Source organism: Schistocerca americana, chromosome 10 (assembly GCF_021461395.2).
Source record: "Schistocerca americana isolate TAMUIC-IGC-003095 chromosome 10, iqSchAmer2.1, whole genome shotgun sequence".
NCBI classification, from domain to species: Eukaryota; Metazoa; Arthropoda; class Insecta; order Orthoptera; family Acrididae; genus Schistocerca; species Schistocerca americana.
The window spans coordinates 63,299,687-63,324,836 of NC_060128.1; the positions used below are offsets into that span (position 1 = coordinate 63,299,687).

Sequence of the window (25,150 nt, forward strand, 5' to 3'; positions counted from 1 at the left end):
CAGCTAACACAATGATGTGTTGCGTTGTCATATGCCCAAGGGAGTAACAGCAATAAAAAATATACAGTGGGCTAGGTGAGAAAAAATTTACAATCCATGTTAGAAAATGACTCAAGACTACGAGCTAGCAGCACAATCTCATAATGAGGCAGTTGTGTAAGGGATAATCAAATAAGTGGTTGGTTGGAATATGATGCAACTGCACTGTCTCATGCTCTGAGTGAATCATTACTGCAGGGTAACAACTGAAGATTGCAACAGTGTGGTATATTGGATGCTTATTTATTTTTTTTAGGGCGCAAGACTTCTATGGTCATTAGCGCCCGGTCCGTGACTTAGGAAACAGTAAAAAGCCGAAATTGAAAACCAGCAGCAATGGGAACGAAAGTCATAAAATTGGAGAAACTAAAAGCAGAAGGAAGGCTTAAAAATCCACTACAGAAAGGGGTTGGTTGTCCCCAAAAAAAGCTTCAAATGACTGACGTCATTTCACTGGCACTAATAAACTTGAGAACGCAGTCGGCTGAGCGTGTGTCATCTGCTAAAATTGACGATATATCAGGCGAAAGCTGTAGACGGGAGCGTAACGGATTACAATAGGGGCACTCAATTAAAAGGTGTCTTACCGTCCACAGCTGAGAGCAGTGGGGACAGATTGGGGGAGGATCGCCGCTTAAAAGATGTCGATGGCTAAAAAGACAGTGCCCTATCCGGAGTCTAGTTAAAATTACCTCCTCCCGACGACGCGTTCGGGAGGAAGAGGTCCAAGCACAAGGAAGAGCTTTCACGTCCCGCAATTTATTATGGGTAAGTGTCGACCAATGCGTGTGCCATAAATGAACAACATATCGACATAGAATGCTCCGTAGATCGGTGAAGGGAATCGATTGAATAGCTGGCCGAGGAAGAGAGACTGCAGCCTTGGCTGCAATATCGGCCGCCTCATTTCCGCAGATACCAACGTGTCCCGGGAGCCAGAGGAACGCCACCGAGACGCCCCCCAGGTGGAGCAAGCGCAGACAGTCCTGAATCCGGTGGACCAGAGGGTGCACAGGGTAAAGAGCTTGGAGGCTGAGGAGAGAGCTGAGAGAATCTGAGCAGATAACGTACTGTATCCGCTGATGGCGGCGGATGTAGTGGACAGCCTGGAGAACAGCGTAAAGCTCCGCAGTATAAACCGAACACTGGTCGGGAAGCCGAAAGTGATTTGGGGTGTCGCCAACAATCTAGGCACTCCCTACACCTAATGATGTTTTCGAGCCGTCGGTGTAAATAAATGTGGCGTCCGTCATTTGTGCACATAGAGCAGCAAATGCCCGACGATAAACAAGTGAAGGGGTACCATCCTTGGGAAATCGACAAAGGTCACAGAGCAGGCAGATCCGGGGATGGAGCCAAGGCAGTGCTGTACCCCAAGTTGTCAAGAAGGTTTTAGGAAAGCGGAAGGAAAGAGAATGGAGCAGTTGACGGAAGCGGACTCCCGGTGGTAGTAGGGAGGAGGGGCGGCCTGCATACCCTACATCAAAGGAGGCGTCGAAAAAAATGTCATGGGCTGGATTAGCAGGCATGGAAGACAGATGGCTAGCATAACGACTCAGAAGGACTGCTCGCCGATTGGACAGCGGAGGTTCAGCAGTCTCAGCATAAAGGCTTTCCACAGGGCTGGTGTAAAAAGCTCCAGACACTAAACGTAATCCACGGTGGTGGATAGAGTCGAGACGCCGAAGAATAGACGGCCGAGCAGAGGAGTAGACTATGCTTCCATAGTACAATTTCGAGCGCACTAAGGCGCGATAGTGGCGGAGAAGGACCACTCGGTCCGCTCCCCAGGAGGTACCATTCAGGACACGGAGGGTGTTAAGGGATCGCAGACAGCGAGCCGAAAGATAGGAAACGTTGGAGGACCAGCACAGTTTTCTGTCAAACATAAGACCCAAGAATTTAGCGACGTTTGAAAACGGAATGTTGACAGGACCTAGATGTAAGGAGGGCGGAAGAAACTCCTTACGTCGCCAAAAATTAACACAAACGGTCTTACTGGGAGAAAAACGGAAGCCGGGTTCGATGCTCCAAGAGTGGAGGCGATCGAGACATCTTTGAAGACGTCGTTCAAGAAGGCTGGTCCGTTGAGAGCCGTAGTAGATCGCAAAATCGTCCACAAAGAGGGAGCCCGAGACATCAGGAAGGAGACAATCCATAATTGGATTGATGGCAATGGCAAACAGTACAACACTCAGCATGGAGCCCTGGGGTACCCCGTTTTCTTGGGAGAAAGTACGGGAGAGAGTAGTGTTCACCCGCACCCTAAATGTGCGCTCGGCCATAAATTTGTGAAGAAAAAGGGGCAGCCGACCTCGAAAGCCCCAAAAGAACAGTGTGCGGAGGGTGCCTGTCCTCCAACAGGTATCGTATGCTCTCTCCAGATCAAAAAATGTTGCTACTGTTTGGCGTTTCTGGAGAAAATTGTTCATGATATAAGTGGAGAGAGAAACAAGATGGTCAACTGCAGAATGATGCTTTCAGAATCCGCATTGGGCAGGTGTTAAAAGACTGCAGGATTCCAGCCACCACGCTAAACGGTAATTCACCATACGCTCCAAAACCTTACAGACACTACTCGTGAGAGAAATGGGGCGATAGCTAGAGGGGAAATGTTTGTCCTTTCCAGGTTTTGGAACAGGAACGACGATAGCTTCCCGCCATCGTCTGGGAAAAGTACTGTCGGTCCAAATTCGATTATAAAGGTGAAGGAGGTAACGCAGACTATGAGTTGATAAATGCAGCAACATTTGGACGTGGATACCATCTGGTCCTGGGGCGGGGGAGCGAGAAGAAGAGAGGGCATGTTGGAGTTCCCGCAAGGAGAAAACAGTATTGTAGCTTTCGCGATTTTGAGAGGAGAAAGCAAGAGGTCGCACTTCCGCTTCACGTTTCTTCAGGAGAAACGCTGGCGGGTAATTTGAGGAGCTCGAAATCTCAGCAAAGTGCTGACCCAACGAGTTAGAAATTGCGACGGTGTCCACTAATGTGTCATGCGCGACAGTGAGCCCAGAGACCGGGTAGAAACTAGGCGCGCCTGAGAACCGTCGAGGCCGACTCCAAACTTCCGAGGAGGGAGTGAAGGTGTTAAATGAGCTAATAAAGAATTTTCTGCTTGCCTTCTTGCTATCGCGGATGACACGACGGCATCGCACTCGGAACTGCTTATAGCGGATACAGTTGGCCAAAGTAGGATGGTGGCGGAAAACGCGGAGAGCACGTCGCCGCTCACGTATTGCGTCACGGCATGCCTCGTTCCACCAAGGAACTGGGGGGCGCCGGGGCAACTCGGAGGTGTGTGGTATTGAATGTTCTGCAGCTGTAAGAATAACGTCGGTAATATGTGTGACCTCATCGTCGACACTGGGAAAGTGACGGTCATCGAATGTCGCTAGAGACGAAAAAAGTGTCCAATCGGCTTGGGCAAACTTCCAGCGTCGCAGGCGCATGTAGGGCAGTTGAGGCTGCAGTCTAAGGACACATGGAAAGTGGTCACTCGAGTGTGTATCATCAAGGGTGAACCATTCGAAGCGCCGAGCTAGCGGAACACTACCGACCGCAAGGTCCAAATGAGATAAATTTGTTGTGGAGGCAGACAAAAATGTTGGGACCCCAGTGTTGAGGCAAACTAGATCTGCTTGGTGGAAGACGTCTAGCAATAGTGAGCCACGTGGACAAGGATGTGGAGATCCCCAAAGCGGGTGGTGGGCATTGAAGTCCCCAACCAGCAAATATGGGGGTGGAAGCTGACGAAGTAGATGAAGGAGATCAGCTCGTGCCATTGGTGTGGACGATGGAATGTATACAGTACAAAGAGAGAAGTGTATCCGGAAAGGGAAAGACGGACGGCGACAGCTTGGAAGGAAGTGTTTAAATGGATTGGGTGATAATGGAGAGTTTCATGGAGAAGAATCATGAGTCCTCCATGCGCTGGAGTGCCTTCAACAGAGGGGAGATCATATCGGACCGACTGAAAATGAGGGAGAACAAAGCGGTCATGGGGACGCAGCTTTGTTTCCTGAAGACAGATGATGACCAGCGAGTAGGATCGTAAGAGGATCAACAATTCATCCTGATTGGCTCGAATACCGCGGATATTCCAGTGGATAATGGACATAGGGTGAACAGAAAATGGAGGAATGTGACCAAGGTCGCTGTCAACTCAACGACTGTTCTGAGCTTGCGACCGACAGCATGGAATGGCATTCAGCTGAAGGCAGAAGATCCTGATCCATAGGTTGTTCAGGAGCAGCTCCTGCCACCAGCGATTGGCCGGTTGATCGGCCGTCAGCAGTGCGCCTCGGCGACATAGAAGACGGCCGAGGGCGATTTCCGCCAGGTGGTGCTGTAGATGGGACACGCCTTGGCAGAGAAGGAGAGGAACTGGGTTTCTTTGTAGCCTTCTTGGAAGTATGATGTTTAGATGAAGGAGGAACCGATGGTTGGGAAGTTGCCGTACGTAAAAACTCTTCACGAGTATGCTTTTTTTTCGAAGTCTTGGTGTCTGACTTTTGGGCTCGAGATTTAGCAGAACTCGACAAAGGGTGAGCCAGAGAGTGGGCAGGCGAAAGTGGTGAGGTTGAACGGGCGATCTTTGCGCTGGCCGATCAGACGACCGTGGTACTAAATGTGAGGTCGCAAGTCTGCGTGGCCGCCTCCTTTGTTGGCCGAGGAGAAGCAAGGACAGTGCTGTATTTTCCTTTCTGAGGCACGGTGGGCTGTCGACTGGCGAATAATTTTCGAGCAGCAAAGGTCGACACCTTTTCCTTTACTCTAATTTCCTGGATGGGCTTTTCGTCCTTAAAAACGGGACAATCTCGAGAGGAAGCAGCGTGGTCACCCATACAGTTGATGCAGCGAGGGGATGGAGGTGGACAAGCACCCTCATGGGCATCCTTGCCACACGTAACACATTTGGCCGGATTGGAACAGGACTGGCTGGTGTGATTGAACCGCTGACACCGATAGCAATGCGTAGGGTTTGGGACGTAAGGGCGAACGGAAATTATCTCATAGCCTGCTTTGATTTCGATGGGAGTTGAACTTTGTCAAATGTCAAGAAGACAGTGCGGGTTGGAATGATGTTCGTGTCAACCCTTTTCATAACCCTATGAACAGCCGTTACGCCCTGGTCAGACAGGTAGTGCTGAATTTCTTCGTCAGACACTCCATCGAGGGAGCGTGTATGAACGACTCCGCGTGAGGAATTTAAAGTACGGTGCGGTTCCACCCGGACAGGGAAGGTGTGGAGCAGAGAAGTACGCAGCAATTTTTGTGCCTGGAGGGCACTGACTGTTTCTAACAACAGGGTGCCATTCCGTGATCTGGAACAAGACTTTACAGGACCTGCAATTGCGTCGACACCTTTCTTAATAATGAAAGGGTTGACCATGGAGAAGTCGTGACCTTCGTCAGACCGAGAAACAACAAGGAGCTGTGGCAACGATGGAAGAACTGACTGTGGCTGAGACTCAGTGAACTGATGTTTGTGAGCAGACATAGTGGAAGGTAAGGAAACCATTGCGGAAGAATCCCCCATGATTACAGGCGTCTCCGATGGCGCGCTCCTCCCTTGTGGGGGCCCTCTCTGAGGGCACTCCCGCCTTAGGTGATTGTTCACACCTCAGGTCACACCTCCTGACAAACGGACGGAGGGACCAATCGGCACTTTTGGAAGGTATCAGATCGGGTAATCACCCCTCCCTGGGCCTGGCCGTGTTACCAGGGGGTACGTACGTGTCCTACCTGTCTACCCGGGGCGGGGAATTACGCGTTACCCCGTCACCGGCTACGCATGGAAGTGCGTGGGTCGGCCTTCAGACACGCACAGGGGGGAAGAAAGAGAAAGGGAAAGGAAAAAAGAGAGGTCTCAAACGCCGCAGCGGAGAAAAGGGTAAAGAGAAGAGGTAAGGAAAAGAGAAGGACAAAGGAAGGATGAAGACATACAAGCAAGAAAGGCGAAGAATACGGTACATTTACAAGCGTCCGTATCCGGACGTAGGCACAAACCATGCTCCCAGAGGGGGAGAAAGGGAAGGAAAGAGCCAGAGGTGAGGGGGGGGGGGGCGAAGATGGGGGATGGGGAAGGATGCGGAAAGGGAAGATATGCAGCCCGGAAAGGAAGGAAGGCCACATTAGCTCGGTGTCCCGTGCTCGCTACGCACGTAGCCACAAAAGAGTTGTGGATCCCCTGGGGGGTGGATGCTTATTGTATTATTGTTTAATTAAACCATGCTTTAGCTCATATAATGAAAGTTTATTTTATTATTGTTTGACTAAACTAAGATTAAACTGTGATTTTGCACATACATGTTTACCTCGGTAACATAAAGACAGTTGTTATTTACGGGGGTACAAAGTACACCGCATGCCTGCTCGTGTTCTGGAAAACAGTGTGCCATCTTGAGAGTTAAATGCTGTTTATGTTCGAAATGTTTGTATTTTGAACATATAACTATGAAATTTTACAGACTTTTTTGGAAATTTCTATGTGATAATTCTATAATATTGTCCAAAATTGCGTTAAAAACAAATTTGTGCCTTCCAAGATATGAAACATCTGAACTGCCTGAAGAGACACATGTATACCTGAAGTTTTCTGATAATGGTCTCTGTCTTCTGCAGGTAATTACATTACTTCATGTGATATTAAATAATGATTAATATGTACAACAGGAAGAAACATAATGGTAAATGTACATTAACATAGTAAAAATTACGATGTATCACTCACTTTACTTGAAGTGTGTATCTCCTACTTCTTTATGGATTTTGTATGTATTTTATTAACCGGCTGGCCAAGTTATACAGGAACACTGGTGAGCACAGAATGTGATGTGATGTGCTTTCAGCTGAACATGCGTAGACTGCGTTGTCTGTATCCCAAATGATGTGTATTTGAGTGTGGTGTGGTGACGCTACAATATGGTGAAAGTGGTGCGATCGTCAGAAAAAAATTTTCTTTGGTGCTAAACCAACAGTTTCAGCTAATGCCAAAATGAATGCTGATATTTACAATAGCAGTTTAGGCCTTAAGTGTCGTCTCCATCATCATTTTCTTACGGCCTTGTTACTACGGATTTGGCAATGTTAGTGTGAGAGGGTGTTCTTGTAGCCATGACAAGTACCATTGTATTGTGGTTCAAAGAAATAGGTAGGTTTTCTGGACGGGCCAATTCAAAGGTTCGATAGGAGCATCCTCAAACATTTTTAAGATAACTTTCAGCATGCAGTAGGTATGTTCTGAAGAGAACCAGGGATAACCTTTTTATGTGCCTCCAGAATAATGTAAATGCTTTGAGCAAATTAGAATTTAGTGGGAAGTTATTCCTATAGATTAAACAGTGTAAGAGAGCCTACAAGAAGTACTGTACACAATTTTTTTTCACCAATGGGCATGTGTGATACTAATGGAATGTTGTCAATAGTTATAAATCCATATACCATAAATTTTAACTTTTGATTTAGAATGCTCCAGATGAAAGATCAGTTTCCAACCCTTTTTGTTTTGTTTTGTACAGTCTTTGTCAAAACTCTTTCGGACCAGTACACCGTGCCCGAATCCCATACTCGTCTATTAATAAATCTGAGCATTCTCCAGGCTGGGCTTCCTGGACGTGCGCGCCGTGCTGCGTGGCCTGCCCCCTCTGGAGAGCCTGGACCTGGAGACGACGGAGGCCTCCCTCGGCAGCGACCAGCTGGCGGCCACGCTGCACCCCCGGCTGCGCCACCTCGGGCTGCACGGCCGCGCCCTGCGACAGGTGTCCGGGGGCGCACTGGCCGGGCTCCGTGCGTCCGGCCTCGAGGTACCGCACTCCACCCTTCCTACTGTAAGACAGCGTAGTGGCTGCCGAATTAATCTTTCATTTATTTGCTTACGTTTATTAGATCCGTAGACGACGTGCATTGTAGATATGAAGTGAAGTGCGCAAGTTTCTTTTCTCTGCAATTCTATTCAGTATCTTCTCATTAGTTATGTGATCTACCCATCTAATCTTCAGGAGTCTTCTGTAGCACCATATTTTGACAGCTTCTACTCTCTTCTTGTCTAAACTGTTGATCATCCATGTTTCACTTCCACATATGGCTACACTCCAGACCAATACCTTTAGAAAAGGCTTCCTAACACTTAAATCTATATTCAACATTAACAAATTTCTCTTCTTCAAAAATCCTTTTCTTGCGATTATTTATCTGTCATGATTTTTACACATTTAAAAACACTGATAACCAGATTAAAAAATAGAAGATGAAATAATTTATTTGTATTGGCAGTTCAATGATGCCAAATATTTCCTTATCATTATAAGATATAATTTTTTTGGTTGGTAATCACCACACAAGGATTTAAAACATAAATTATTGTCATAACACTGACAAAATAATACAGATGAAGATTTAAACGAATTTTTTTTTAATTAAATGAAATTCAAGCACAATGAGTAACACATGTAACAACTGTAATAACACAGATGAAAATATAAAGTGATGAAAAGAAAGAAATTAAATCTTAATAAACACAAAAATAACTTAAAAAACATGGGAAAAGATTGCAAATGGAAAAACTGTACAAGAAACAAAAATGAAGAATTGGCCAGATGTGAGTAGGACTGACACACTGAAGGTTCTGTACAGACTTAATTACCTGCATAGACAGTTCATTCATTCCAAGAATCAAGAATCTCAATGATTTTAGCCTGTTGTCAGCACTGATACTGTCAGGATATTAGTCCGAGGGATCCCAAGACTTTCAAGAATATAGGCTTTTGATAAGTTAATTCCTAAGTATCAATATATGTGACATAACTGGCTGTATCTTTCGATTTCCCTGACTTAGAAGCTTCACTGTTTTACATTACCAAGGGACCTTAGAGCTTAATGTGTGACATAAATTTCAGCTTGAAATGTCTATCCATACCTGAGAAAAAGGGTTCTGAAAAGTCGGGCCGACAGATACACAGAGAATGAAGTGATCCTATTAGGGTTCTGTTTTTACCGATTGAAGTACAGAACCCTAAAAGTAAATAAGATGATTAGAATGATGTGGCAAATGATTATAAATGAAAGAAATAGTGCTTAAACAATTAACTGAATGAAAGTAATGATCACAGTCATGTAGATAAAGATATAAAAAATAAGTAGTACCCAATGAAACCTGAACGTTCAGCATACTACCCAAATAATTTAACCACTATGCTACAATGCCATTCTGAAACTTAATGCTATTCTTAAGGCCCTAGTGGATCAAGCGAACTTCTGAAATACTTTTTTGTCACTTACTTGCAAATGAGGGCACACCAAGGTGTGATTCCTGGGAACCTGACCTACACAACTGTAAAAGGCAGTCTGAAAATGTTAGTCCCACCCCTGGGGACCTCTCCCTATTAGTTAAAAACAAATGTGGTAGATCATTTGAACACTGTATTGTATCTGTACAGGCCAGATGTGTAACTCTTCACACCACATGTATCATTTTATATGTCTCGCTCTTTTCATTATTCATATTTGCGAGTCTTTTCCACTGGCTGTGATGTGACGGTGGCTGTTGCCATATTGCTGTTGCAGTGTTCCTGAAGAGGTAATGACAGATGACAAATAATGTTCGGTCCTGTAGTACGTCACAGTTCCAAGTCGTATCACCTGTGGACTGTGGCAGAATTGTACGGCTGCCTTAATAATGTCCTTTTTATGTTACTGAGGAGCCCAACAGAAGACAATTCAATACTATTGCTCCCTTTGTGGGATTGTTTGGAAGTTTCATGCTCTGGAAAGAGTTATAGGACTATATTATTTTGTACCTATTAAAATGGTGACGGTCGCAAGTCGTAACTCGTGAACTGGGACCGAACTGTAGCGTAGTTCTAATAACGAGTCCGCATCTGTAGCTGAGTGATCAGCTGAGTTGACTGCCATGCAGGGGGCCTGGGTTCAATTCCCAATACTGTCAGCGATTCTTCCTCAGTGGGAGGACATCACACACAGCCGTGCCCGAGGCAGGGTTCGAACCTGCAACCGTAGCAGTAGTGCAGTTCCGGACTGAAGTGCCTAGAACCGCACGGCCACATCGGCCGGCAATCTCTGTTCGATGCGACAGCTTATGCCGCTTTACTGGGAGAGCCCGTATACCGACCCGGTACCACTCTACTGGTTGACGTCGGAGCCGACGTTTGTGTGTCAGTAATTTCCCCCGTCATCCGTGTACTACTTCCCGTGGAGTCCAACTTCGTCGGTCCAAACGGATTGAAGTCGGAAGGTGTGAGATCCGGGCTGTAGGGTGGATGAAGAAGAAGAATTCGATGGAGTTTTGTGATCTCATCTCGGGTGCACGGACCTGTGTGAGGCCTGGCATCGTCACAGAGATGGAGAAGTTCCTCTGCATTTTCGTGGCGACGAGCGCGCTGAAGTCATTTCTTCAGTTTCCTGAGGGGAGCACGGTGCACTCCACAGTTGGTCGTTGCAGCGTGTGTGAGGACGTGAAGCAGAATAACATCTTCCGTGTCCCACAAGACCGTTGCCGTGACTTTATCAGTTAAGGGTGTGGCTTTATACTTTTTCTCTGGAGGAGAAGTGGTGTGGGGCCACTCACGGATTGCCATTTTGTTTCTGGTTCGAAGTGATGATCCCACATCTCGGCACCTGTGACAATATTCGACAAAAAAGAATTACTGTCAGCCTTGTAATGTGGAAGCTGTACAACACAGGTTGCCCTTCCTTGTTCTTTACGGTCTTCCGTTAAGCAGCAGGGAACCCGGCGAGCACACACTCTCGGGTAACACGACTGGTGGAAGAGTGTGTCAGCAGTAACCACAGAGACACACAGTTGAGCAACGAGGTTCTTATCGACTGTCTCGAATGAGAGTGACCGCACGTTCGAACACCGCTCGAGTCACAATTGTGTACGACCAGCTGGCACACGGGAGATCGGAAAAGTTTGCAACGACGACACAGATGCCTCGCTCGACAACTTGTCGCACTTTCGTTCACTGCCAGGTCTCTGTCGACATTCTGTAAATATCTGCAATGCTCTGTTTTTCCACCGATAGAAACTCGATGCCAGGTCTAAGTGTGCAGTGCTCCTCTGTTACAGATGCCATTTTGAAGGCTACCACGTATCGGAAATTCACAAAATTATAGGGGCTGAAGCAGGAATATTCCACAATGTCCCACAGCAAATTCTGCATTTTTTCAACCTAAATGGCAGAGAAAAAAAAACGTGTTGCATTACATATCGAATGCTCCTGTTACTCGAGTGGTGGCTTGAGCTCTGCTAACCAGACAACAGCTGGGAGAGCTGTGTGCTGACTGCACACCCCTCTATACTGCATCTCTCAATAATGTCATGATACGGCACTCGGGTGGGATCGATTGGCCCGTCTGTGTCCAGACTGGAGTTGTTTTCCTCTCCTTTCTAATAATAACCTCATTATATTGCTGAGGAGTCCAACAGAAGAAGCTTCATTACTGTCGTTCATCTCGTAGGCTCGTTTGAAAGTTTCTAGCTCTGGTAACCACGACAGGTCTGTTGTTGTCGTTGTTGTGGTCTTCAGTCCTGAGACTGGTTTGATGCAGCTCTCCATTCTACTCTATCCTGTGCAAGTTCTTCATCTCCCTGTACTTACTGCAACCTCCATCCTTCTGAACTTGCTTAGTCTATTCATCTCTTGGTCTCCCTCTACTATTTTTACCCTCCACGCTGCCCTCTAATACTAAATTGGTGATCCCTTGATGCCTCAGAACATGTCCTACCAACCGATCCCTTCTTCTCATCGAGTTGTGCCACAAACTTCTCTTCTCCCCAATCGTATTCAGTACCTCCTCATTAGTTATGTGATATACCCATCTAATCTTCAGCATTCTTCTGTAGCACCACATTTCGAAAGCTTCTATTCTCTTCTTGTCCAAACTATTTATCATCGACGTTTCACTTCCATACATGGCTACACTCTATACAAATACTTTCAGAAATGACTTCCTGACACTTAAATCTATACTCGATGTTAACAAATTTCTCTTCTTCAGAAATGCTTTCCTTGCCATTGCCAGTCTACATTTTATATCCTCTCTACTTCGGACCACCATCAGTTATTTTGCTCCCCAAATAGTAAAACTCCTTTACTATTTTAAGCATCTCATTTCCTAACCTAATTCCCTCAGCATCACCCAACTTAATTTGACTAAATTCCATTATCCTCGTTTTGCTTTTGTTGATGTTCATCTTATACCCTCCTTTCAAGACACTGTCCATTCCGTTCAACTGCTCCTCCAAGTCCTTTGCTGTCTCTGACAGAATTACAATGTCATCGGCGAACCTCAAAGTTTTTATTCCTTCTCCATGGATTTTAATGCCTACTCCAAACTTTTCTTTTGTTTCCTTTATTGCTTGCTCTTTATACAGTTTGAATAGCATTGGGGATAGGCTACAATCCTGTCTCACTCCCTTCCCAACCATTGCTTCCCTTTCATGCCCCTCGACTCTTATAACTGCCATCTGATTTCTGTACAAATTGTAAATAGCCTTTCAATCCCTGTATTTTACCCCTGCCACCTTTAGAATTTGACAGAGAGTATTCCAGTCAACATTGTCAAAAGCTTTCTCTAAGTCTACAAATGCTAGAAACGTAGGTTTGCCTTTCCTTAATCTTTCTTCTAAGATAAGTCATACGGTGAGTATTGCTTCACGCGTTCCAATATTTCTACGGAATCCAAACTGATCTTCCCTGAGGTCATCTTCTGCCGGTTTTTCGATTCATCTGTAAAGAATTCGTGTTAGTATTTTGCAGCTGTGAATTATTAAACTGATAGTTCGGTAATTTTCACATCTGTCAACACCTGCTTTCTTTGGGATTGAAATTATTACATTCTTCTTGAAGTCTGAGGATATTTTGCCTGTCTCATACATCTTGCTCACCAGATGGTAGAGTTTTGTCAGGAATGGCTCTCCCAAGGCCGTCAGTAGTTCTAATGGAATGTTGTCTACTCCCAGGGCCCGGTTTCGACTCAGGTCTTTCAGTGCTACGATAGGTGTACAACTGTTATTTTCTAGCTATTACAGTGTTTCTAACTCGCTTAACAGGAGATCGACTGAATTAGATTCGCCGACACGGAATGCCGAGCGTAAAATATAATGGGTATATTCTGACTAATGGAAATTTGTGCCAGGCCAAGCATCGAGCCTGCGTGTCTGTGGCAGAGTGAGGTAAGCCACGGCCCTCCACAGTCTCTGTTCCCCGTGTGGTGCTGTCCTGCTCCCACGCACCCTGTGGGACAACCTCCGGTAGCAGTGTTCGGAAACCGTAGCTGGAAGCAACAGGCAACCAAAATCTGAGTGAGGTACGGAGGCACGCTCTTGTAGCACACTGCACAGTTAGGACAGTAAGAAGGGGGGAATCTGGTTAAGTCTCAGTCTTATTCCAGTTTCATTTATCACAATGTATTCATTAACGGGAGACGATCGAGGTGATCCACATTGTGGTAAATCGGTGCCCTCCTGTATCGTGTACCAGCACCGGTGATGTAGTTGTCGTTATTATCCACTGAGGTGACAAAAGTGATGTGCCAACCACACGCACGTACACAGAGGGCGATAGTGTCGTGTACGTAAGGTATAAGAGGGCAATGCAGTGGCTGAGTGCCACCTGTACTCGGGTGATTCACGTGAAAGGGTTTCTGATGTGATTGTGGCCACATAACAGGAATTAACAGATTTTGAACGCAGAGTAGCAGTCGGAGGTAGACATATAGCGCTTTCTATGTCAGAAATCGTGATCCGCGATCTCGAGAATGTTCCGAAAATACCAAATTCTAGGAATTGCCTCTCACCGTGGGCATCGCAGCAGCCTTAACTTGAGTGATTACATTTGTGTGTAGTTGTCAGTGCTAACAGACAAGCAACACTGCATGAAGTAACTGCAGAAGTCGATGTGGGATGTATGACGGAGATGTCTATGTTAGGGCACTGTGGCAAAACTTGGCATTAATGGGCTGTGGCAACAGAAGACTGATGTGAGTGCCTTTACTAACAGCACCTCCCCTGGCCTCGTGAGCATATCGGTTGGATCCTAGACAACTGGAAAGCTGCGGTCCGGTCAGGTGAGTCCCAACTTCAGTTGTCACGAGCTGACGGTAGGGCTCGAGTGGGGCGCAGACCCCACGAAGCCGGGGAACCGAGTTGTCATCGAGGCACTGTGCGAGTTGGTGGTGGCTGCATAATGGAGTGGGCTATGTTTATACGGAGTGGACTGGCTCCTCTGCTCCAACTTATAACACTCGCCTGTCATGATACAAACCAAAGTTACCCTCTGGGAGGATTTTGAGTTCCAATCGTGTGTGAGTCTAATGGATTAAGGTATCAGACAGTAATTCTGAATATATTGAAATTAATAGGAAAACTAAACAGGCTTTTACTTTGGGGATAATGAAAGTAGTAAAGTTCATATACGAATGAAAAATCGAATAGTTGCCAGCCCAATTAGGCACATTAATTTGAAATATTATGTTCAAGAAAATTGAATATTACTTGTTGTAGTAACTTTCATTAAGACTCCCTTTGAATAGCACCCTGGATACACACAAATACAGGGCGATCTAAGTTGTGGGTAGCAGTAGTTATCATTAATGCACAAACCAGTAATCATAGAAAGGAAAATTGTACCCAGCGCATAATAATAACAGTTACAATCACGATCATTACGTGACTAAGCATTGAGATGTTACTGCAGGAAGCATCGAACAAAAGTTGGACATGGAGGGGCTTCTGACTTAACTGACATATAAATACCACAAATAAAAATTAAATAACACCTCAGTTACACTGTTTATACTCCCATTTATAGAAATGTATCAGATTTCTTTAGTAACTATTATATTCCAATTATCCTTCTAATATGAGAAAATTATAGCAGGGACCCATAAACTGATACTGTCTCACTAATCAAACCCTGTGATTATTTCAGTAGCAAAATTCAATTCTACTAAATTTAATTCTTAGCCCCACTTCAAAGCAAATTACCCAACTTGACTGACCTCAAAAAATCATTCATGATAGCAATCCGGGCTAAATTATGTTTCAAATAAGTTTAACGTACATGCCTTTTTCATCACTTGTGAAGCAGGTAATTTAGAAAGCAACATTTACACAATCTGACACTGAATTTATGCACATTTAATACACAGAAATAAATTACTAGTTTATTTGAAACAGGATACTCAGTTTTCTGAACACTTAGGAGGGGATCCTGCATAGGGTCATGATTAGGATAAAAGATACGGTTCTAAACACAGGTTTATAGCACTTGGATTATTATTAATCACTCACACAAATTAACTGGTCCATGCTGCTCTGATACATATCTGTATGCATGAAGTTGGCGGAGCAGTGGCGACGTAGTGGTGGCAAGCGATGTGTCCACTAACTGTACTCACAGCTCTTGATGTTTGAATGTTCTTTACAATTTCTTCTTGGTGACAGATTTTTAATGTGTTAGCACCATTCCGTATTGCCGAGAGTACCATGCAACAGCCAAATCCCCATCCGAGGCAAATTTTTTATATATATATATATATATATATATATATATATATATATATATATATATATATATATATATATATATGTCTAAAAAGAAAGATGATGAAACTTACCAAACAAAAGCGCTGGCAGGTCGATAGACACACAAACAAACACAAACATACACACAAAATTCTAGCTTTTACAAATGTCTGCTTGTGTCTGTGTATGTGTGGATGGATATGTGTGTGTGTGCGAGTGTATACCTGTCCTTTTTTCCCCCTAAGGTAAGTCTTTCCGCTCCCGGGATTGGAATGACTCCTTACCCTCTCCCTTAAAACCCATATCCTTTTGTCTTTCCTTCTCCTTCCCTCTTTCCTGACGAGGCAACCATTGGTTGCGAAAGCTAGAATTTTGTGTGTATGTTTGTGTTTGTTTGTGTGTCTATCGACCTGCCAGCGCTTTTGTTTGGTAAGTTTCATCATCTTTCTTTTTAGACATATTTTTCCCACGTGGAATGTTTCCCTCTATTATATTCATTATATATATATATATATATATATATATATATATATATATATAGAGAGAGAGAGAGAGAGAGAGAGAGAGAGAGAGAGAGAGAGAGAGGGAAACATTCCACGTAGGAAATATGTGTGGATGGATATGTGTGTGTGTGTGTGCGTGTGTGTGTGCGAGTGTATACCCGTCCTTTTTTCCCCCTAAGGTAAGTCTTTCCGCTCCCGGGATTGGAATGACTCCTTACCCTCTCCCTTAAAACCCACTTCCTTTCGTCTTTCCCTCTCCTTCCCTCTTTCCTGATGAGGCAACAGTTTGTTGCGAAAGCTTGAATTTTGTGTGTATGTTTGTGTTTGTTTGTGTGTCTGTCGACCTGCCAGCACTTTCATTTGGTAAGTCACATCATCTTTGTTTTTAGATATATATATATATATATATATATATATATATATATATATATATATATTACAAAATTTCATTATTTTAAACATTATTTAGTTTTTCCTGTCACAAATCAATGACCTAAAGTAAGAAAGAACAAACACTTCATAATCACAGATTCACAGTTACATAGTATAAACCTACTCCTAATTGATATAGGTGTTAAAAACTGAACTGATCATTGACTGTAAATGGTTATGTTCAGCTACTTGGGGACCATTTGCAGCAGTTCATGAACTCATTGTTGTCAAACAAACTGCCTTTTGGCTTCTGTGTCGAGTTCTTCAGCTAATGTTAGTTTCACGATTTTTCTGACGTTGTGCCAGAATGAGTGGATGGTGTTGTCAAAGCTGAGCCCTATATTGCCGGTGGTGGACTGGAGTCGAGCTCACAGTTGCAGATTATATGTACCAGGCGCACCGATCTCCGTGGGTCATTTCCGGTGCAGTTCTCCTCTTGCTACCTGCAACAGTTGTTCATTGTAGGAAATCCAGGATCCACTCACCTTGAGGCTTTCTTCTTTCGTGTTGAAGCTATTCTCATGTTTGTGTATTTCTATAGCTTCCTCGAACAAGTGGGTGTGATAGGTTTTCTCTGCAGCCAGATCTTCTGTGTCAGCAAGTTTTACTATACGGTCAGCCTCAAATGGCGCATGCTCTGCCAAGACCAATTTCTCTGCCTGCCCCAGTCTGCAATGCCACTTATGTTCTGTTATGTAGCTTACGTTACCTTTGTGACACATCAGAGAAAGAATGTCGGGTACAGTCTTTCTGCCATACATTCCCATAGTGACAAACAGAATCAGCCATATATTGTGCAAACATGGGTAAAGAGTATTTATAAACCACCAAAGAAGATCAAAGACTGTCTAAGATTGACAAAAGAGGAAAGGGACTCGCTTGCAATCTTGGGAATCCACCGCATACCTTGCACATGAGGAAAGGTTTATGTAGGAATGACTGGATGATTAATCAACACAAGGACCACAGAGCATAAGTGGCACTGCAGCTTAGGGCACGAGGAGAAATTGGTCATGTCAGAGCACGCGCAGTGTGAGGCCCACCACATAGTAAAATTCGCTGACACAGAAGTTCTGGCTGCAAAGAAGAGCTATCACATCCGCTTGTTCAGACATGTTACAGAAATACAAAACAGGAGAACTTCGACAAAAAAGTGAACGGATCCTGAATTCCCGTGCTGCAGCGAACGGCCATTGCAAGAAGCAACAGGAGAACTGCACCAGAAATGACCCTTGGACATTGGTGCACTAGGTACATTTCTGAGCTCAACTTCAGTTCACCACCAGCAATGAAGGGTGAAGCTCTGACAATGCCAGCCACTCATGCTGGCAAAACCTCAGAAAAATTGTGAAACAAACATCAGCCAAGGAACCCGAGACAGAAGCCGACAGTCAGGTTGTCAACAAGTGACCATGAAAGCCTTAACAATTTTGAAACGAAGGGACTTTTAAGAATGACAGTGCACCATGTCACTGGGCTACAACTCCTCACAGTTTGTTTGAAGAACATTCTGGACAGTTCAAGTGAATGCTTTGGCCACCCAGACCACCGAATTGAATCCCATCAAACATTTGTGGAAAGAGGGCAGTGCGTGCCCAAAATCCTGCACCAGTAGTACTTTGGCAAGCATGGAGGCAGCATCATTCAGTATTTCTGAAGGAAACTTCAAGAGAGTTGTTGAGTCTGTGCCCTGTTGGGGCACTGCACTATGCTGGGTAAAACGAGGTCCGACAGGATATTAGGAGGTATTTCGTGACCTTTGTCAACCTTGTGAATCTTGTGCACAATGATAGTAACACACCTCTTCCCATTCTTTCATAATGTTCTGTAAGTCACACTGAAGAGGACCTTCGGGGACACGGAATGAGTCAATGCGTAGAATAACATAAGACGAATACACCATAGGCACTTAATCCATATAGCATGCACGGTTGCGTGCACACACACACACACACACACACACACACACACACACACCACACACACACACACACACACGTTATTACATACAGAGGTTGAAACATCAAGGTTAAAATGCCCTGAGTTGATATTTAATATGTATTTGGTGAATCAGTAAGAACTTCCCTATTATATAGCACAGTTTACTTTTTCCCTGTCACAGGTGTGGCTGCGCAACACGTCTGTATCGTCACTGCCGCCCGCACTCTTCTTCGCGCTGCCGCGCTCCAGCCGTGTGCTGCTAGACGTGACGGGCAGCCGCGTGACATCACTCGGCGCCCCCGTGCTGTCGGCACTGGACGAACGGCGGGCTGGCGTCTCCCTGAGGGGCCTGGCTTCGAATCCGGTGCGTTGTGACTGCCACGCACGGCCCCTCAGGAGGTGGCTGACCGGGTCCACCGGGCGTGACATGCAGGTGTGTGCATTACATATTCTACAGTGCATCGTGTTTATCCATCCTCTAGGCCTTCCCGTGAAATAGAAATTATCAAAATGTAATAACTGTAGCTAAGTATCTAACTTTTGAAACTAAATGTTTCTTCAAATGATGTATCAATTTGTATTCTTTAGTAGTATGGCTGGCTTTTCAGTTTTCACACTCTGTGGTCACTGTAAAAGTAAATCACATATTAACCAGAACCAAACTACTTCTCAAGATACTATCTTACGATAAATATACAGGGTGTTACAAAAAGGTATGGCCAAACTTTCAGGAAACATTCCTCACACACAAAAAAAGAAAAGATGTTATGTGGACATGTGTCTGGAAACGCTTACTTTCCATGTTAGATCTCATTTTATTACTTCTCTTCAAATCACATTCATTATGGAATGGAAACACACAGCAACAGAACGTACCAGCGTGACTTCAAACACTTTGTTACAGGAAATGTTCAAAATGTCCTCCGTTAGCGAGGATACGTGCATCCACCCTCCGTCGCATGGAATCCCTGATGCGCTGATGCAGCCCTGGAGAATGGTGTATTGTATCACAGCCGTCCACAATACGAGCACGAAGAGTCTCTACATTTGGTACCGGGGATGTGTAGATGAGAGCTTTCAAATGCCCCCGTAAATGAAAGTCAAGAGGGTTGAGTTCGGGAGAGCGTGGAGGCCACGGAATTGGTCTGCCTCCACCAATCCATCAGTCACCGAATCTGTTGTTGAGAAGCGTACGAACACTTCGACTGAAATGTGCAGGAGCCTGATGCTAGTACTGTAGAGCAATGAGTCGCATGTCAACACAAGTACCGAAGTACTGGTGATGAATCGAGGAAGTACAGTACATACTGATGAAGCTAAAATGAGCTCTAACATGGAAATTAAGCATTTCCGGACACATGTCCACATAACATCTTTTCTTTATTTGTGTGTGAGGAATGTTCCCTGAAAGTTTGGTGGTGCCTTTTTGTAACACCCTGTATGTCACCAACATGGCCATATTAAAAACCTTCCTTTTCGTTATCAATCTGTGATAAAATAAACAGAACATAATAAAATTATATAAATGTCAGAGACAGTATTCTGATGCCTATTTCTTCATTTACAAGTTTTATTTACAAACATTAGAACATGCACCTTAAATTGTAGTACCCAACACAAAGCAGTAGGTATTGTACTACCTGATACATAAGCTACTTCAGTATTGTAGTGTCAGACACATTGTCTACAATGTTATGATCGCTTACACAGTCAATCGCCTTACAACTGAGGAAACCACCTGTGCTCTGTTCGGCCACAGGTCACCTGCGCGAGCCCCGCCTCTCTGTCCGGCCGCCTGCTGTCGGACGTGGACGACTCGGAGCTGACGTGCGACGCCGCCTCCAGCACCGCCACGACAGAGGCGCCCGCCGCTTCCGTCTCCACGGTGCCGCCACCGGCGGACGAGCCGGACATCATATGGACGGCCAAGCCCACCTCTCGGCCCGGCAGCGCCGCCAGCCAGGGCGGCGGGGGCAGCGAAGAGGACGGTGGCAAACCGGCCGTGCCCGGTACGGCGCCCGGGCTGGCGGCGGCGTCACCGGTGCAGCCGCGGCCCAACGACGACACGCTCATCATCGGCATCGTGGTGGGCGTCGTCGCCTTCATCGCCATCCTGGTGGCCGGGGTCTGCGTCATCCGCGGGCGCGGAGTCGGCGGCGGCGGCGGGGGTGGCGGCGGGGGCGGGAACGGCGCCGGCGGCCGGCCCGCGTCGTCCCAGTACCGCGGGGGCGGCCCCGGCTCGGCCCCCGGTTCTACGTGCACTTGCGTGAAACCGCCGATGCCGCTGGCACCGCCTCCCGTGTACTACACGCTGCCCGGCAAGCACGGTCACCTGCGGGTCGCATCGGCACCGGCGCAGCAGGTGCCGCCGTACCTGCAGGGTCCAGGACCTGGGTCGGGGCTGGGGCCCAGCCCGTACTACCTGGCCTACCCTGCCGAGGACAAGGACTACCGGTGAACGGGGAGGCTACACACCTAGCGTGCACCTGCACCAGAGGACAACATAATGTGCTGTGCATCTACAAGAGTCACTGGCACCGAGGAAAGAATGGCTGTTAAATCCCTATTTCTTGATCTGATATTTACACTGTATGTCTGTTGGCCATCTTCCGACTGAGCTGACAGACAGAAGCTACAGTACCTGATCTACCCTTTTTAAACCCATAGATGAGAGCTGTCTGCAGAATGATCTGGGTACTATCCACAACAGATTTCGTAAGGCATCAGAGATAAAAACGAAAGATCAGCTTATGAGGGGTAGGACGTAAAACAGGCCAACTTGGCGCAGGAGAGGAATCACACGATATTTTAATTTCCAGTGAGTATACTTTTGCAAATAAATTCATAAAACTTTGTCAGCATCACCAGGAAGGATTCAGGATTCACTCATTGCAGTGAAAGTTCGAAAACATAATGAAGTAATTTTTTTTTACATGTGAAATTTCATCATTTTTTCACTTACTAATGGCTGCATTTGTTGCTATAGGTACACTTTTCTTCATAAGTTAGAGAGTTTCTTCGATGTATTTTGCACAGCATACATACCATACTTACAGGTGTATAAAACTCTAGAATTTATTTAATTTATAAAAAAACGAATGAGCTGTTAAATTTTAACTTCATGTTTAGAAAAAACACAAATTTTATAGTTAACTACCTCAATTTTTACCACAGTTTTTAATAGATTTGGAAAATTCTAGACTTTCATACACCTTTAAGTATGGTTTGTATGGTGTGCAAAATTCATCGAAGCATCTCTTACTTATGAAGAAAAGTGTACCTATAGCAACAAATGCTGCCATTAGTAAGTGAAAAAAAAGATGAAATTTGACATGTTAAAAAAGTACTTAATTATGTTTTCGAACTTCCACTGATATGAGTGTGAATTCTGAACCCTTCCTGGTCATGCTGACAAAGTTTTATGAATTTATTTGTAAAAGTATATACAGTGGAAATTAAAATGTCCTCTGGTGTCTATCCTGCTGCAAGTCGGCACGTTTGACGTCCTACCCCCCTAAAGGAATGAGGGAGGTGATACAGAGAGATTAAAATCAGTGGCTTTCCTGCCATATATGGCAATTTATCTTCAAACTGTTTGATCACCAGCAAGCGCAAAGTTAGTGATTTTGAATCTCTCGCCAAACACAGCTGTCATTTCGAGGTCCACCGAAGGTAACCTGATGCTCTGCATGGCTGGGATTTATGAGATCCCGTGTGAGTGTCGCCATTCGTACGTTGGGGAGATAATGCCTATGGTCCGTGAAAGGTGCACTGAACACCGAAAGTGTGCTTCTCACTTACAGCCCAATAAATCAGTTGTGGCAGAGCACTGCATCTACACCATTCACTCTGTGTAGCATGATGTTACACATTTATAGCAGGCTCTTCATCTTTTTGTGACTCAGTGGTGAAGGATGCAGGCTCAGTGGTGAAGGATACATTACAAATTTAGTGAAGAACTTAATTAACAGACATTGTGGTTTCAGCCTGTAATCAGCATGGAATCCAGAACTCTCTTTAATAAACTCTCAAAGATGTCACTACAGTGCTGCAACTACAGACAGGTCAATATCTCAGCACACGTCAACCGACTGACCGCAGATTCAGTTTACGCATAGCTCTTTGCCGCCAAATGACATCTCTAACACTCGTGTTCCTGCCGCGTGCACAGTGGTGCATTCTGCAGGTTGAATAGCTTCAGTGTCTCAGATCAGTTGGAAGGTGGTCAAAAGATATATGGCCGAGATATCAGGTGAAGAAATAGGACCTTAACAGTTGCCTGCCCAAACTGTAATGGCTCAATATAATGTCCTGTATGACACTTTCCTTACATAACAATTGCTTGAAAGTTTCTCAGATGTAGTGTCAGATGCTCTTGTGAAAACTGTAAATTACCTCAATGGAGCAATTGCTTATCCTCTCGTGATGAGACTTTGGTGAGCTGTGGTGGCAGTCCTCACTAGAATTGTGTAGGAGGGGCTTTCAAACTGTCACAGTGGATGTAGACTTCCAGAGCCACCTGCAGTTCATGCCAGGTCCCGTACCTAGGTGGTGGTGGCAACAGCGTAAGTTTCTGGCTGATCTAGCCTGGTGTGGTGTTATAAGATTATGTGGTCTGCTGTGACCTATTGGGACTCCATTACCAGAGAACCATTCAAAATAAGTTTCCCAAATGACTCAATTGACAGACGTAGGAACTCAGTTCAGCAAGTTGTTGGAACCGATGTCGTCACACTACAATCAGAGAAACGGATCCGAAAACTGGATCTCGGAGCCGGGCCACCTTGGCCAGCTGCTGGTGACTCGCCCCGTTACGTATGCGAGGCTCTGTGCAGTCACACCTTTCTTCGGCTAGGCTCTCTGGAAGCCAATTCTCTCACACTGATGTGATGCCCACCATTCTCGACCAACCTCTCAGTTCCTTCGCTTTCCTAGCCAGCGAGCTAGCACGTATGCTGCTCTGCTACTACACCTCCCCACAGTCACATCTGAAGATGACGAGTAATTATCCTCTTGAAATATTGCAAAAGTTGTCCTGGCTGCAGCTGACACTACACACAAGAACCTCCCAAGCTGGCAGATTGCTCAAATATGTCATCCATCCAATACACAATGGTCCACCTACATAGAAAATTAGCCAATGTATGATGAAGAAAATACAGCTGAAACCGTTAGATCGACCTGGAAAAGTGGAGTCTGCAAAAGTAAATGCTGAACATTTGTAAACTATATTTCAGTACCAGAACCCGTTGTAGGCACACTTTCTGTGAGATGTGGGCAGTTAGGATACACCTTAAAAAAAGAGTGATGTTGCAAATCCCTGTCCAGCCTTATCTGTGTTTACTATGATTTCTTTAAGTCACTTAGGACAAACACCCTGATGATTCCTCTGAAAGGGATACAGCTTATTTATTTTCCCATCCGTCCCCACAGCAAGCTTGTGATTTGTCTCTAATGATCTATAATGTGGCTGATGGGACATAAACCCCCTAATCCTTCTCTTTTACAATATCCACAAAAGTTTCTCCAGACTGTGCCAAATTAGCATTCCTCGTGAAGAGGTACAGAATTTTAACCAGCCAAAATGTAATAAAAATGGTTGTTGTTTTCTGGAAATTAACTAATTCTCATGCTGTCACGGAACTGATCTATGCTCTTTCATGTTTTCTTTAATGTTGCAAAACAGGAAGATCGCCATACCTCCTCGGCAATCTGGTCGTGTATAAAACTGTAACTTAGAAACAATGCTGTTGTACAGATATGTTCTAGATATGTACTGTGTAATGTGTTGAATGTGGAGTGAAGACAGAAGGTGTGTTCAGTCCACAGACATCTGAAAGATTGAAAATGTTACTGAGATTTTGGTCTACCACCTACTTCAGAGCTAACTAACAAAACCACACTAATGTGTATCCTTACAAACATACACACACAGTTGTCTGCGCACACAGTTGCTTGTCCCAACTAACTACATTGTTTCTGTGTGTTTTGTATATGTTCAGTGAAATAAGACATGCAGTTTTTGTGGGATTACTGACTCCAAATGCTTGTCACACGCAGTTCCTGTCACAATGTTCTCTCAGTAACAGATGGGGATGGATTTTCATTCATTACCTGCTGCCATTCCTATCAGGTTTGGAAGCAATTTTGATTCACAAGCCGTGGAACATGTCTCCAGTCACTCTGGGTCAGGATATTTTTCCAACCACATTTCTGACATTGTGTTTCATGGCCACATTCATTATACCACTGATGTAGGCAAATTGAATGGTCCACTGCAAACCAACAGATCCAGCAACTTAACTTCACACATCCTACATGGCCATGGGCATGGTCAAACATGATTGCCTGTTTTTGCTACTCTGTCATGTTCTTACATTGACACATGTTTACGTACAATATCCATTTGAAACATAAATGTTTCACTGATCAATGCTTCCATATGCTGACATAGAGGCAAATCACAGTTGAGCATGTCACTTGATCGCTGCACCATTTGTAAAGGTCTATGATTCATTTGTGTGTGCGCATTGTGGTGACTAGTTTTTTGTCCGGTGATCTTATTATTGCTTTAGCTGAAATAATGTCAGAATTCTAAACCTCTTTATACAAATGAAGAACTGCTCAACTCACTGAAAAGAGAAAGAAGCCATCAGCTTTAGATGCAACAAAAAAGATTTGTTGAATC

The 25,150-nt window shown here is 44.9% G+C and overlaps 1 protein-coding gene across 1 annotated transcript in view; it reads left to right on the forward strand.

Annotated features, from left to right (window-relative positions):
* The window catches only part of LOC124552672 (chondroadherin-like protein), a 186,806-nt gene extending 165,886 nt beyond the window's left edge, over positions 1–20,920 (forward strand). The window contains exons 15-18 of the mRNA XM_047126996.1: positions 7,640–7,844; positions 18,644–18,895; positions 20,222–20,611; positions 20,681–20,920. Of these exons, the coding sequence (XP_046982952.1) occupies positions 7,640–7,844; positions 18,644–18,895; positions 20,222–20,611; positions 20,681–20,920 (1,087 nt within the window). The remainder of the gene's footprint in view (positions 1–7,639; positions 7,845–18,643; positions 18,896–20,221; positions 20,612–20,680) is intronic.
* The last annotated feature ends 4,230 nt before the right edge of the window (positions 20,921–25,150 follow it).